General features: G+C 41.9%; 3 protein-coding genes across 3 annotated transcripts; 2 read left to right on the top strand and 1 right to left on the bottom strand.

The window, feature by feature from the left end:
* Positions 1-5,316: 5,316 nt before the first annotated feature.
* Positions 5,317-7,076, bottom strand: LOC129727090 (ubiquitin-like domain-containing CTD phosphatase 1). Its single transcript, XM_055684541.1, has 2 exons — positions 6,533-7,076; positions 5,317-6,254 (listed from the first exon to the last, which is right to left on the bottom strand). Exons 1-2 carry the CDS (start codon positions 6,702-6,704, stop codon positions 5,434-5,436), a joined length of 993 nt encoding a protein of 330 aa, XP_055540516.1. The 5' UTR covers positions 6,705-7,076; the 3' UTR covers positions 5,317-5,433.
* LOC129727085 (uncharacterized) lies at positions 6,434-8,316 on the top strand. The gene is made up of 3 exons (XM_055684529.1): positions 6,434-7,062; positions 7,160-8,056; positions 8,122-8,316. The coding sequence occupies exons 1-3, from the start codon at positions 6,862-6,864 to the stop codon at positions 8,233-8,235; spliced, it is 1,212 nt and encodes a 403-aa protein (XP_055540504.1). The 5' UTR covers positions 6,434-6,861; the 3' UTR covers positions 8,236-8,316.
* A 761-nt stretch (positions 8,317-9,077) lies between these two features.
* LOC129730272 (uncharacterized) lies at positions 9,078-10,907 on the top strand. The gene is made up of 5 exons (XM_055689473.1): positions 9,078-9,253; positions 9,308-9,628; positions 9,688-10,040; positions 10,103-10,376; positions 10,434-10,907. The coding sequence occupies exons 1-5, from the start codon at positions 9,205-9,207 to the stop codon at positions 10,757-10,759; spliced, it is 1,323 nt and encodes a 440-aa protein (XP_055545448.1). The 5' UTR covers positions 9,078-9,204; the 3' UTR covers positions 10,760-10,907.
* Positions 10,908-11,333: the final 426 nt, after the last annotated feature.

Raw genomic sequence — 11,333 nt, 5'->3', positions numbered from 1 at the left:
TTGACAGACAACTTTCCGACGCGTACGGCTGTGTGCGTGTGGGCGTACGAGCGAATCGCGGCGAGGCAAAGCAAAGCATGCGGGTTCAGTTTGTTACACCCCAATAGCGGTTTTGCATAATATTTTTGTGCCCTGTGGTTTGATGCCCTCATGTGTGGCAGTATTGTCATGTTCGATGGATGCTAGGAAAGACGCGTTTGCTGGCTTCTTATTTTTCTTTTCGTAACGGCCGTCATCCCCGTCGAAATTTTTTTGAACGTTCCATACCGTTGATGCCAGAATGATTATTTTTAACAACTTCTGCAGGTCAATGAAAATAAAACAAGTTAAAATTGCTATATATAGGCGAATAATACTCAATTCTTATTTATTATTTTATGTTCAATAAAGCATACTTCTTTTTTTTTATTTTCAAATTTTTTCTTCCTAAGTTTTTTGGTACCCAAATTTTTTCTTTCTAAGTTTCTTTGACTACAACCGAAATAGTAATAAACGATTAATCAATGCATTTTTAAAGTTATAACAGTGAAATACATTACTCGGTAATATCATGTACCTTGCATACTTTTGCATCATTATTTATGAACAATTATAATAGCTAAATTATGACTCTCCAGCATCACTGCTTTACAGTGAAAAGTAACCTCGTTGTATTCTCTACGTGACGATTGCGTTATCGAATTCAGCCAATCAGCAGCCGGTTCAAATTGGTTGAATGTAACGGTTACCAGCTGTCACGTCTTGTCTTAGGATGGATGTTACAAAAGAGGCCATTAAAAGTCTGTATTACACTCTTTGACCAAGCGTCAAATATTTGTCACTTTTTGACAGATAAAAATTTGGTCAAAGACAATTGTTTGTCACTCTCCAATTTTAACATGGGGCAAACACGGGCAAACAATAACCATGATGTCAAATAAATTTGACCATTATGTCAGAAGGTCAAATATTTGACCATTAGACAAAGAGTGTACTACTTAGAATCTTATTTTTGATAGATTTGTTCTTCTAAGACGTATAATAAAAAAATATTTTTTTACTCTAGTTGAATAGAACTCTTCACTAATGCAAAATATAAAAAGATATAATATAATATAATAGTATATTTTTTCGAACTGAATTTATATTTTTAACAACGGCTTGTTCCCGTTAACACGCAAGTTCAATAAGCAAACAGTATGTGAGTAGAGGAAGAACGAAAAATAAGCGAACTGGAAATATGATACAGATTTGGAAAAATATACCGCATTCCGACGGGACGTCCCGTGCCCTCTTACAGGCATAGTCGACGTGACTCCCGAACGTGAGCTTGTCGTCCACCATAACCCCCAAGAGCTTCAGGGATCGCTTCGGTTGTTCACAACCGTGACCTCCGTCTTATGATGCGCGAGCTCCAGTTTCCTGGAGCGCATCCAGTCCTCGACCTTGCGTATACAGTGCGCGGCCGTCAACTCGACCTCCTCGATAGACTCGCCGTAAACCTCCAGCGTTATGTCGTCTGCAAAGCCGACGATCACAACCCCTACAGGGAACTTGAGTTTCAACACTCCGTCATACATGACATTCCACAACACCGGGCCCAGGATAGAACCTTGCGGAACTCCTGCGGTAATTGGGACGCACTTCTGACCCTCCTCCGTGTCGTAAACAAGTACTCGATTTTGGAAATAATTTTCCAGAATCTTGTACAGCGACACCGGTACATGGATGCTCCTGAGCGCGAGCGCTATGGAGTCCCAACTGGCACTATTGAACGCATTCTTCACGTCGAGCGTGACGATTGCGCAGTAGCGTATTCCCCTTCTCTTGCGCTGGATTGCTACCTCCGCCGTCTTGATGACGGAAGAGATTGCGTCCAGCGTGGACCTGCCCTACCGGAAGCCGAACTGGTTACTTGCCAGACCGTGTACACCCTCCGTGTACCTCACCAGTCTGTTGAGGATGATGCTCTCAAGCACCTTGCCCGCGGTGTCCAGCAGGCAGATAGGCCTATATGCCGATGGGTCCCCTGGCGGTTTCCCAGCCTTCGGCAATAAGACCAACCTCTGCCGCTTCCACCTGTCCGGAAAGAGACAGTCATCCAGGCACCTCTGCATGACTGCCCTGAACAGCCAGGGGGCCGTTTTTATCGCCAGCCTGATCGCCAGGTTAGGGATACAATCCGGTCCCGGTGCCTTGCTCACCTTTAGGGATTTGGCGATCACGATGAGTTCCTCATTCGTAACCCTTGCCTCCTCCCCATCTGCAGATGTCTAAAAAATCACATCCGTAACATCCCTGTTCGAGAACTCGTTCGAGAGAGAAAGCAAGTGATAAGTTTGAAGCAAACTTCTCCTTTTCAATAATTCTTTGAATGATAGATGCTTATATTACGGTAGACCAGGATATTGCTACAACTTGCAATTCAGTTTCAACGTGGTGTAGCTAGTTGGATTTCCTCTTGATTTATCCGTTAACGAAATGATGACGCAAATCTATGTGTTTCATTCTTGCAAGGACCAACAATCTTCTCCGCTAGGCAAATGGCACTTCATGGTCGCAGTACAGTGGCAATGGTGATTGGATTCTGGAAAGTTCAGCTCTGAACGATCTTCTCCATGCCAAACTTCTTGCGTCGCAGCCAAAAGAGCCATGTATTCAGCCTGAGTTGTTGACCAATGCATATCCGGTTATAGATCTGCTGGTTTCTGCATCGTTTTCCAGTCAGCGTCACCTCTGAATTCAATCAGGGCATCTCGGTTGTATACGAGCTTTACTGCCGCTCCAAGCATAACTGTCCCATATTCTGTGCAAACCTTATGGACGCTGGGACAGTTTTGCTTGAGGCGGCAGTTTAGATCCTTCATTCCTTTGTGGTATCGCAAAATACGTTTGGCCGCTGTCCAGTGAGCCTCTCTTGGGTTACTACTAAAGAAATTTACAGTGCTGACTGCATACTTAATATCTGGCTTAGTCCGTTAGCCGAGAAACTGCAAACCGTCTGCAAACTCCCGGGAAGGAAACTCCTCCATTTGTTCGGTTTTCTCAGCAGATTCCGGACACATCTTCTCGGCCAATCACTGATACGATGTTACAGTCAGTCGCGTAACGCTCCTGGTCCAGCATAATCATTCCTTCCGTGCGACTCACACGGATGCCCAATATCTGCTTCGTAACGCCGAGATCATCAAGAATGTCGCCATCAGTGACGCTGTGACGTTTGCGATGACCCAAGTAATAATGTTATTAGTTTGTTCGAAAATAGTCGACGTATCGGATTGCAGTTTGTCAGCAACGTCATATTCTGCTACTGGAAACTCCATCACTTCTTATTGAATCGGAACGTCTCAATCAGGAATATAACGTCTGGGCTCACGAAAACTCTCTTCGTTTGGTGTTTTCAGACATGGAATCTCTTGGTTCCTGCCGCATATTCAACGAATACTCCAGCTTTGGACTCGGAATCCCATTTCTTCCTTCGTCTTTACTCTAACACCAACGACTACGGCTTGAGGTTAGTCAACATCGCCGCGGCCTGGGGAATGGCCATCTGTAGTACCCATTTTGCACGTCTGAGCATTCGGAAGCACACCTGGAGACTCCCCAATGGAGAGGCCTGCACCCAGATCGACCACATGCTGATCGACGGCCGGCACTTTTCAGACGTCATAGATGTGCGGTCCTTTCGAGGACCAAAGATCGACTCGGATTACTATCTCGTTGTAGGCAAGATTCGCGCCCGGTTGTCCGACGTATTTAAATCGAGATCGGCGAGGAAGATACGTTTAGACATCTAGAGGTTATCACTGTAGAGTAGACTCGGAAAGTTGATAGACGGATCGGTGAACCAGCTTGCCTGAGCCTGAACGAGCAGTGGAAGCACATCCATAATGCGGTCAGCGAAACAGCGCGTGAAAGTGATAGGCATGACAACGGGAACCCCGCGTAGTGAATGGTTCGATGCCGAGTGCCTAGAGGTGACGGAGGAGAAGAACCGAGCCTACGTCAACACTTTGGTAGCAGCTAATCGTGTAACGCGTCAGATGCGGGAGAAATACTGGGAGGCAAGAGCTGCCGAAAAGAGGGTTCATCGCCGTAAGAAACGTGAGCACTACGATCGTGTTCTCGGGGAGGCGGAGAATTGCTTCACCAGGCACGACACGAGGAGCTTCTATAGAACGATCAACGGAATCAGGAACCGGACCGTGCCAGTACCTGCCATGTGCAATGACAGGAAGGGTAACCTGATTACCGATAAATCGCAGGTGGCCAGGCGTTTGAAGCAACATTTTAAAGTGGTGTTGAGGTGTGAGGAAACTCACAAACCCTCGTCGTCGAGGGGAATAGGATAGAAATTGGGAAGGAAGGACAAGCTGTGGACCCACCAACGTTGGACGAGGTGAAGAATGCTTGCAAAGAGCTAAAGAACCATAAAGCCGCTGGGAAGGACGGCTTACCGGCCGAACTTTTCAAAGTTGGGAGCGAGCGGCTGTGTAGTGCAATTCACCAAATTATCCTAAGGGTATGGTCTTTGGAACAGCTCCCTACGGACTGGTTGGAAGGACTCATATGCCCTATCTACAAGCGACACAGGCTCGACTGTAATAATTATCGAGGCATCCTCAATCCTCAATTCCGCTTACAATATTCTCTCCCGTACCTGTTCCAGCGACTGAGGCCGTTCAGGAAGCCTTTGTTGAAGAATACCAATGCGGTTTTCGAGTGGGATCATATGTTTACATTGAGACTGATTTTCGACAAGTTTCGAGAACACAACAGCATCAAAACAGCGGGCGAATTCTCGGACGCGTTTGTGACGTTAGATGGTCTGAAGTAAGGTGACGGGCTCTCGAACTTGCCGTTTAACAGAAGGTGCAATACAAAGGGCAGGTGTGCACAAGAGCGGCACCATCATCAAGAAGTCCCACATGCTCCTAGGCTTCGCGGACGACATCGATATTATTGATGTTAACCGTAGAGCATTTGAGGAGGCCTTTACCGCTCTCAACAGGGAAGCTGCGAGAATTTAACTCGCCATAAACACTGCCACTGTGTTGGTGCTGTGGTGGAGATGGATGAGAATACTTTCGAAGTGGTCGACGAATTTGTTTTTCTTGGTACTCTCGTGCCATGTGACGAGGTCCCGTAGCCTACAGAAACTTCATGGGACGACTCATTTACATTTTCCAAATAAGTAATATGATAAATCCTTGTTGATTCCTTTTTATTTGGAAGATCAGAAAAGACCCGCTTTCAGTTGACATCAATCTGGAATGAAATTATAATTTGTCATCGCTCATTACTGCATAGAAAATCATTTCCCCTGAAAAATTGCCATTAAAACTATAAATTGCATTTTTTTATTGTTCATGTTGACATCTAGTGATAACGAAGATTTTATGTTAATTTAAAGCATTCATGGAATAAGGCAAAATCCAGCTCTGCGGCGGTCGTTCATTCGTCAGTCGCATCGTTATTGCGCTTCTTCGGTTTGTAGGTTTCCCATTTTTTGTGGTTCAAATCGTTAAAATCATCACAATGCTTGGCAATATCTTTGAGGTATTTCGAAAGCTTCAGCAGTTCTTTGTCCTTGTGACGGTTGAGATGGGCCTCGGCGAACGGTTTGATTCGAAGGCCAGACTTCGGATTCATCAGAAAGTTTCGTCGGAGATCATCAAACATGATTGTATTTTTCGATGAATACTGACTGTATTTACCCCATACGACACCCAGAGGTTTAACCTCGATAACACCACGCAAGGGGCAGTGGACAGTGATCATCGCTTCCGAGTCTAACATAAAAACCAGCTTGTAGTCTGGATGTGATGTGACTCCAAGGAGTTTCATCTTTTCAACAATCCATTTCATGGATGTGGCTGACCAAATAGCAATGTCGTAGTCTTCGTAAGCGGAAGTGAGAAACTCGTGCAAGTAGGGTCGCATTAGCTCGGCACCGTTTTCAGCCGCCGATCGGTGATCGAATAAAGTATAATCGATGTCCAGCACCAGTAAACGTTTACCTTCGCGGGGGGGATTCAGTTCATTGATTTTGTACTCTCGTACGCGTTTGTTGATTTTGGCGAGATAGATTTCCTTATTTTCCAACGGAACCTTGTCATCGTCCTCGTTGTCGAGATCGTTCACCACGTTGCCGATGTTATCCGGTTTGGAGGATGCCTCCTCGATGTCGGCCTCCAGCGATCCAACCATCATTAGTTTAAAATTTGGCTTCAACTCTAGTAGTCCCAGGCGGGTTTCATCGCTGGCGAACTTTCCTGGAATGCAATAGTTTAATTTAGTTGCCATGAATCTTTTATTAAATTAGTCCAATGTAATAGATTTAGTGAAATCAAGCCCCTAAAATTATAATATGATACACAGCATGTAGTCCAGGATTGAAAGGGTTTCTATCAGCCACGAAACCACAGGGCTGATCAGTTTGTTTATTGCTTTTTTCAATTCATAGGCATTCATTTTTCATTTAAGCATAGCTTTTTCTACAATTTTGTTAGACCTGTAAGGCTGCCCACCATTAAAAACATAACTTATTTACCTCGATATTTAAGATTCAGCAACTTTTGTCTCTCCGGTTTCACCTGTGTCTTCTTGCAGATTTCGTGCTTCAGGATAGCCACCGTGTCGTGATCAGTGAGATCTTCGATTGGATACTCCTTTCCACTCCATTTCACAATGATCTTGATCTCTTTGGATGCTTGTGGATCCATATTTACGGTAATCTTTCTCTAACTGCTGCCTTGTCGCAACTGTTTTTAACAATCGAGTACCGAATATCAAATTTACTTGTTTATCGTTTTGCGGTTATGTCACTTTGTTTGACGGAAGAAACGTCAAGTTGATTTTGCGTTCGCGTTTTCGCTGTTGATGTTGTTTTTTGTGCTAAACGTTACACCGGCATTTGAAAACACAACACTTATTTTTTCGTTATTTAACTGGAAAATATATTTAACCAAGCAAACGGATTTGAAAATGTCTAGTGTATCAACCGATAAAGTATCGTTTTTGCAAAAATATCAATTTCTCGCGGAAGTAGTTCCGAATGTTTATTTGGGGCTTTATCGTGGTGTAAGTATAAACCTAGGACGTATAAACACACTGAAATAATCTAAAGGGGATTCGGTCGTACTGCACGAAATTCTAACACCTTTTTCTTACGCTGTAGATTTTTAAAATCAAAATTACTCTGCCATCGTTTCCGCTGCTAACAAAAATGAGCATTTCCGTTTTCCAAAAATTATGCTACGTGGACGTCAAAAATGTGCCGAAAGTCACCAATCTAATCGAATATATGGACAACTTACTTAATCTTCTAGATAGACAAAAGCTCCAAGATGAAAGCATGATTCCTGATATGAGATATTTTCTAGACATACTAAATCAGCTAGAGCGAGTCAAAAAGACTCACAAATGCAAGATTCTCGCTACTAAAAATTTGTCGCACCTAAAGCTCTCCGGATTTACGGCAAACGAAGACCATTATCTTGAGATGAACCGCATTTCGGATGCGGAATTTGCCGTAACACTGCACAGTCTTCCAGAGTTGGGATCATCAGTTGAGTTATTTAAATGGCAGGCATCGCCAGAGGCGCATTGTACTGCATTCGTTCAATTATTAGATCAACTGGATGAGTTCTACGCCAACCTGTATAAGATTGATCAGCTTTGTTACGTTGTTGATCCGCCGAAGATTGACGCCCGAACGAACTGGCGAACTATCAAATTTAGTTCGAAAGTTTTCCTGAAAATCACTTTGCATCCTTTACAGCCATCCTCGATTATAGTAGCTTTCATTGGGCCTACGAAAGAGACGGAATATCTGAGGGAACTGTACGACAGCAAGCTCGAAAACTGGGACCCGGATAGTGATGTGCACACAAATTTGTTGAGAATATTCGAAATCATGTCCTTTCCAATGCGAATGCAAGATGGTGACAGCGATGATTGCACAGTAAGCTGCGGGATTTGCATGTCATACAGGAATGATAACAATCGGATTCCTATTGTTTCTTGTGACAACGAAAAATGTTCGCTGATTTTTCACATCGAGTGCTTGAAACAGGTGGGGCGACAACTATCGTGATTTAACTGTATACTGAATTTAAAGCCAACTGTGTTTATTTTTAGTGGTTTCTTTCATTGAAGCAGAGTAAGACGTTTTTTGCTATATCGGTAGGAACCTGTCCCTTCTGTAAGCAGAAGGTATCCTCCAGTTTCGATGAGTTGCTGAGTGATGTGTGAATATTTTTTTCTATATTAAAACATCTATTATGTAGATTTTTCATGATGATTTTACATGAATATAGTAATATTTCGTTCAAACATATTCGTATTTTTGCTTACGGCCGTATCCGAAATTCGTAAGAAAAATTGATTCGAACAAATTTGAAAATAGTGTTCCAATTTTCGATAACGAAAATCATAATATTAATTTGCCTCACTTTCGTAATAAGTTCCTATAATTTGACAATTTACAGGAAAACCGAAAAATAATAAACCTGCACTAAGTTATTTTTTATGTTAGAATTCCTCATTCCAATGGCCATATTTTATCCAAATCAATAATAGCCAGCATAATCTATTCGGAGTAAAGACCTTTTTACGTACGAATGTGTTAGTGCAACTAGTTGAGGAGAATATTTACCAATAGCTGTTTTGTTTGCAATGTTATGTTTTTAGCAGCTGGACAAATATTCAGTTGAACACTCATTATATGTTTTAAACTTGTTTCTGAATAACTTTTTTCATTCGGGATCAAAAATCGGAAGATGCTACTGAACATAATCGACCAAAAATGATAAAAAGTGATAAAAGTCGAAGCAACGAGATGCGATGATTTTCAGTTTGGAGGAAACAAGAGCAACTTTACACGGGTCGTCACGTTTACTAGTGTGCGTAGGTGAAAAGTCACTTATCTCAATAGTCCCGACTGTATGAGTTAACGTTAAACAGTATGTATCATTCGCATATGGTTCCAGTTTATAAGGTAGGTTATGTTAGTTTCTGTTTCTTTTTCGATTAGAAGCTGCATCGTTTCCGACGGTGTAAACTTTTCGATCACTGAGCCACAAACCCTTCAGTTACTTGAATTTCTTGGATTTTTGGTTGGCGATGTTTTAATTCGATTCGCTTGTCGCAGAAAAGCAGTTTACAATTTTTTGCATTGTGATTCCATCTATACATCTCTTCAAAGACTGCCAGTTGTAGAATATGTCTCAAAACTATGATGTTTTTGACAATCTTAATAGTTACCTCAACAGTAAGTATAAGCTCTTTGTGCTGATAAAATTTAACGACCAATTCTCACCAACAGACAACGAAGACTGCGACATTCCCGACGATCTCGGTGATTCCAATATTGAAGAAAGCTTCCTAGACCAGCAGCCAGAACCAGCACCCGTCGTTAGAAAAAAACGTACTGCCGTGCTAACAAACTCGCAGGAAAGCCTTAAATCGAATTCTCCCCAGAAGAGGAAACCTTCAACCAAGCGAGAAGTGGAAATCTCTTCAGTAGATTCTAGTAGTGAAAGCCCCTGCTTGATTCCTTCGACTTCGTCTCTAGAAACTGCACGTTCGTCTTCGCCAGCACCGGTGGAAGTGTCAGAACCAATCCACTTAAATGATGATTTAGATCGTAAGTTTAATTGCTATTCTCTGACCCTTCCTTTACAGAGATTTTATTTTACTTCGCAGAACAGATAAGCGAAGTTCAACGTCAGTACGATCTTCTCTTTAGCAAAGGCAATAACTTTGACGCATCAGAGAAACGCTACTTTGCTGGTCTTAAAAAGCAGTTCCAGACATTGATGAAACAGCGAAATGCTGTCAAGCGAAGAACACGGCAAAATCGCGCATCTACATTCCTGAATGATTTACTTGCGTTGAAGGAGCTATTCTACGATATATGCGTTAACAGAAATTTGTTAGCTCCGATTCAAAGCTGTCCTGCCCCCGCAGACAACAGAACGCGTCGTCGAAGAAACAGACAACAAGCACCAGAAGTAATTAATTTAGTGGACAGTCCGGCACTGGTTCTTCCTGGAGTGGTGAGTCATTATTTGTTGCTTTCCAGTTTAAAGATACTCAATTGTATGCCAACGATTTTCAGGTTAACTTAGATTCTGACGAAGAGGATGTTCCGACGGCAGTTGCCAATCATTCGTTTGATTCGGATAATTATGACATATCCATCAAAATTAAATGGCAAGGAAGCATCGAACGTCATACGCTTCGAAAGCACCAAAAATTTGCTGATTTGATAGCCCAGCTTGCGAAGGATGTGAACGCCGATCCGTGTCGTGTGATATTGAATTTAGATGAGCAGATAATTGATCCTAACGACACACCCGACTCAATTGGATACCGTATTACGCAGTTCATAAGTAGATCGAGTACTTTTAATTTTTTTAAATATAAGTTGGTAATAAGAATCTTTCCAGCTGGTCGTGTTGTTGAGAAAAAGGTGCTAGATATGTTTGCCGGAAAGCGATCTAATTCTGCTAAAGGACAGAGGAAGCCTTCCGCTAGTACAAATACCATTACTCTAAAGGTGCAATCGGACCGTTGGAAAACTCCGCTGCAAATAGCTGTGGGTGCAGAACAGACAATGAAGATCGTGCTGATCAAGTGTGCCGAGGAGCTGAAGTGTGCCGCTGGTGAGATCAAGCTGAGCTTCGATGGTGAAGCAGTGGAACTAGAATCTACGCCGTCGCAGCTGGGCTTGGAGGATGGCGAGATACTGGATTTGCGATTTGTTAAAGCGTAACTTTGCTTGCTCTTGTACAGCGTACATTTTATTTATACACCGATTGGGTTCCCGTCTACCGTATTGTGTATTTATATAGAACAGGTTTGAATAAAAATTTTATTATGGTTTCGAATGTCGAGAAAAAATTCTACAGTTTTGTTGTTATGAAAGCATTTGATTAAATTTACTTTGTTAGCACGAAAAATCAACGAATTTGAATTTAACTTCACAGTGACCAGACACAACAAGATTGCTAGTCTTCTTAATGTATTTTTGTGTGTTTAATCGTGTTTTGGATGTTTATAGTTAGTCACAATGATTTTGTTTGTTTGATCGATTTTCTCTATTATTTTGTTGTTGTTATGTTTTGTAAAATAGTTTTGACATAATTTTTGATTGGATTTAGAATTTGAGAAGTTTTGATGATACTTTAATAGCAAGAAAACAATTTCATTCTAATAATTTATGATGTTCATTAAAAGACCAATATTTCTTTTTAATTTTCTCAAATCTATTTTATTGTACTATTGGTTGACTTTATTTTGGATTTTGTTTATATGAGGATGTTTGAGGGTATGATTTTCCGGATTTA

The sequence above is a fragment of the Wyeomyia smithii genome, chromosome 1 (assembly GCF_029784165.1).
Source record: "Wyeomyia smithii strain HCP4-BCI-WySm-NY-G18 chromosome 1, ASM2978416v1, whole genome shotgun sequence".
In the NCBI taxonomy this organism is placed as follows: Eukaryota; Metazoa; Arthropoda; class Insecta; order Diptera; family Culicidae; genus Wyeomyia; species Wyeomyia smithii.
The sequence above is the reverse complement of the archived record's forward strand: the minus strand, read 5'-3'. Positions and strand labels throughout refer to the sequence as shown.

Excerpts from the sequence above, each read along its gene's own strand:
- LOC129727090 (XM_055684541.1), bottom strand. The coding sequence starts at position 6,704 with ATGGATCCACAAGCATCCAAAGAGATCAAGATCATTGTGAAATGGAGT. Across the intron at positions 6,255-6,532 it reads GCTGAATCTTAAATATCGAG|GAAAGTTCGCCAGCGATGAA; the intron begins GTAAATAAGTTA and ends ATTGCATTCCAG.
- LOC129727085 (XM_055684529.1), top strand. The coding sequence starts at position 6,862 with ATGTTGTTTTTTGTGCTAAACGTTACACCGGCATTTGAAAACACAACA. Across the intron at positions 7,063-7,159 it reads ATTTGGGGCTTTATCGTGGT|ATTTTTAAAATCAAAATTAC; the intron begins GTAAGTATAAAC and ends CTTACGCTGTAG. Across the intron at positions 8,057-8,121 it reads ACATCGAGTGCTTGAAACAG|TGGTTTCTTTCATTGAAGCA; the intron begins GTGGGGCGACAA and ends GTTTATTTTTAG.
- LOC129730272 (XM_055689473.1), top strand. The coding sequence starts at position 9,205 with ATGTCTCAAAACTATGATGTTTTTGACAATCTTAATAGTTACCTCAAC. Across the intron at positions 9,254-9,307 it reads TCTTAATAGTTACCTCAACA|ACAACGAAGACTGCGACATT; the intron begins GTAAGTATAAGC and ends TCTCACCAACAG. Across the intron at positions 10,041-10,102 it reads CACTGGTTCTTCCTGGAGTG|GTTAACTTAGATTCTGACGA; the intron begins GTGAGTCATTAT and ends AACGATTTTCAG.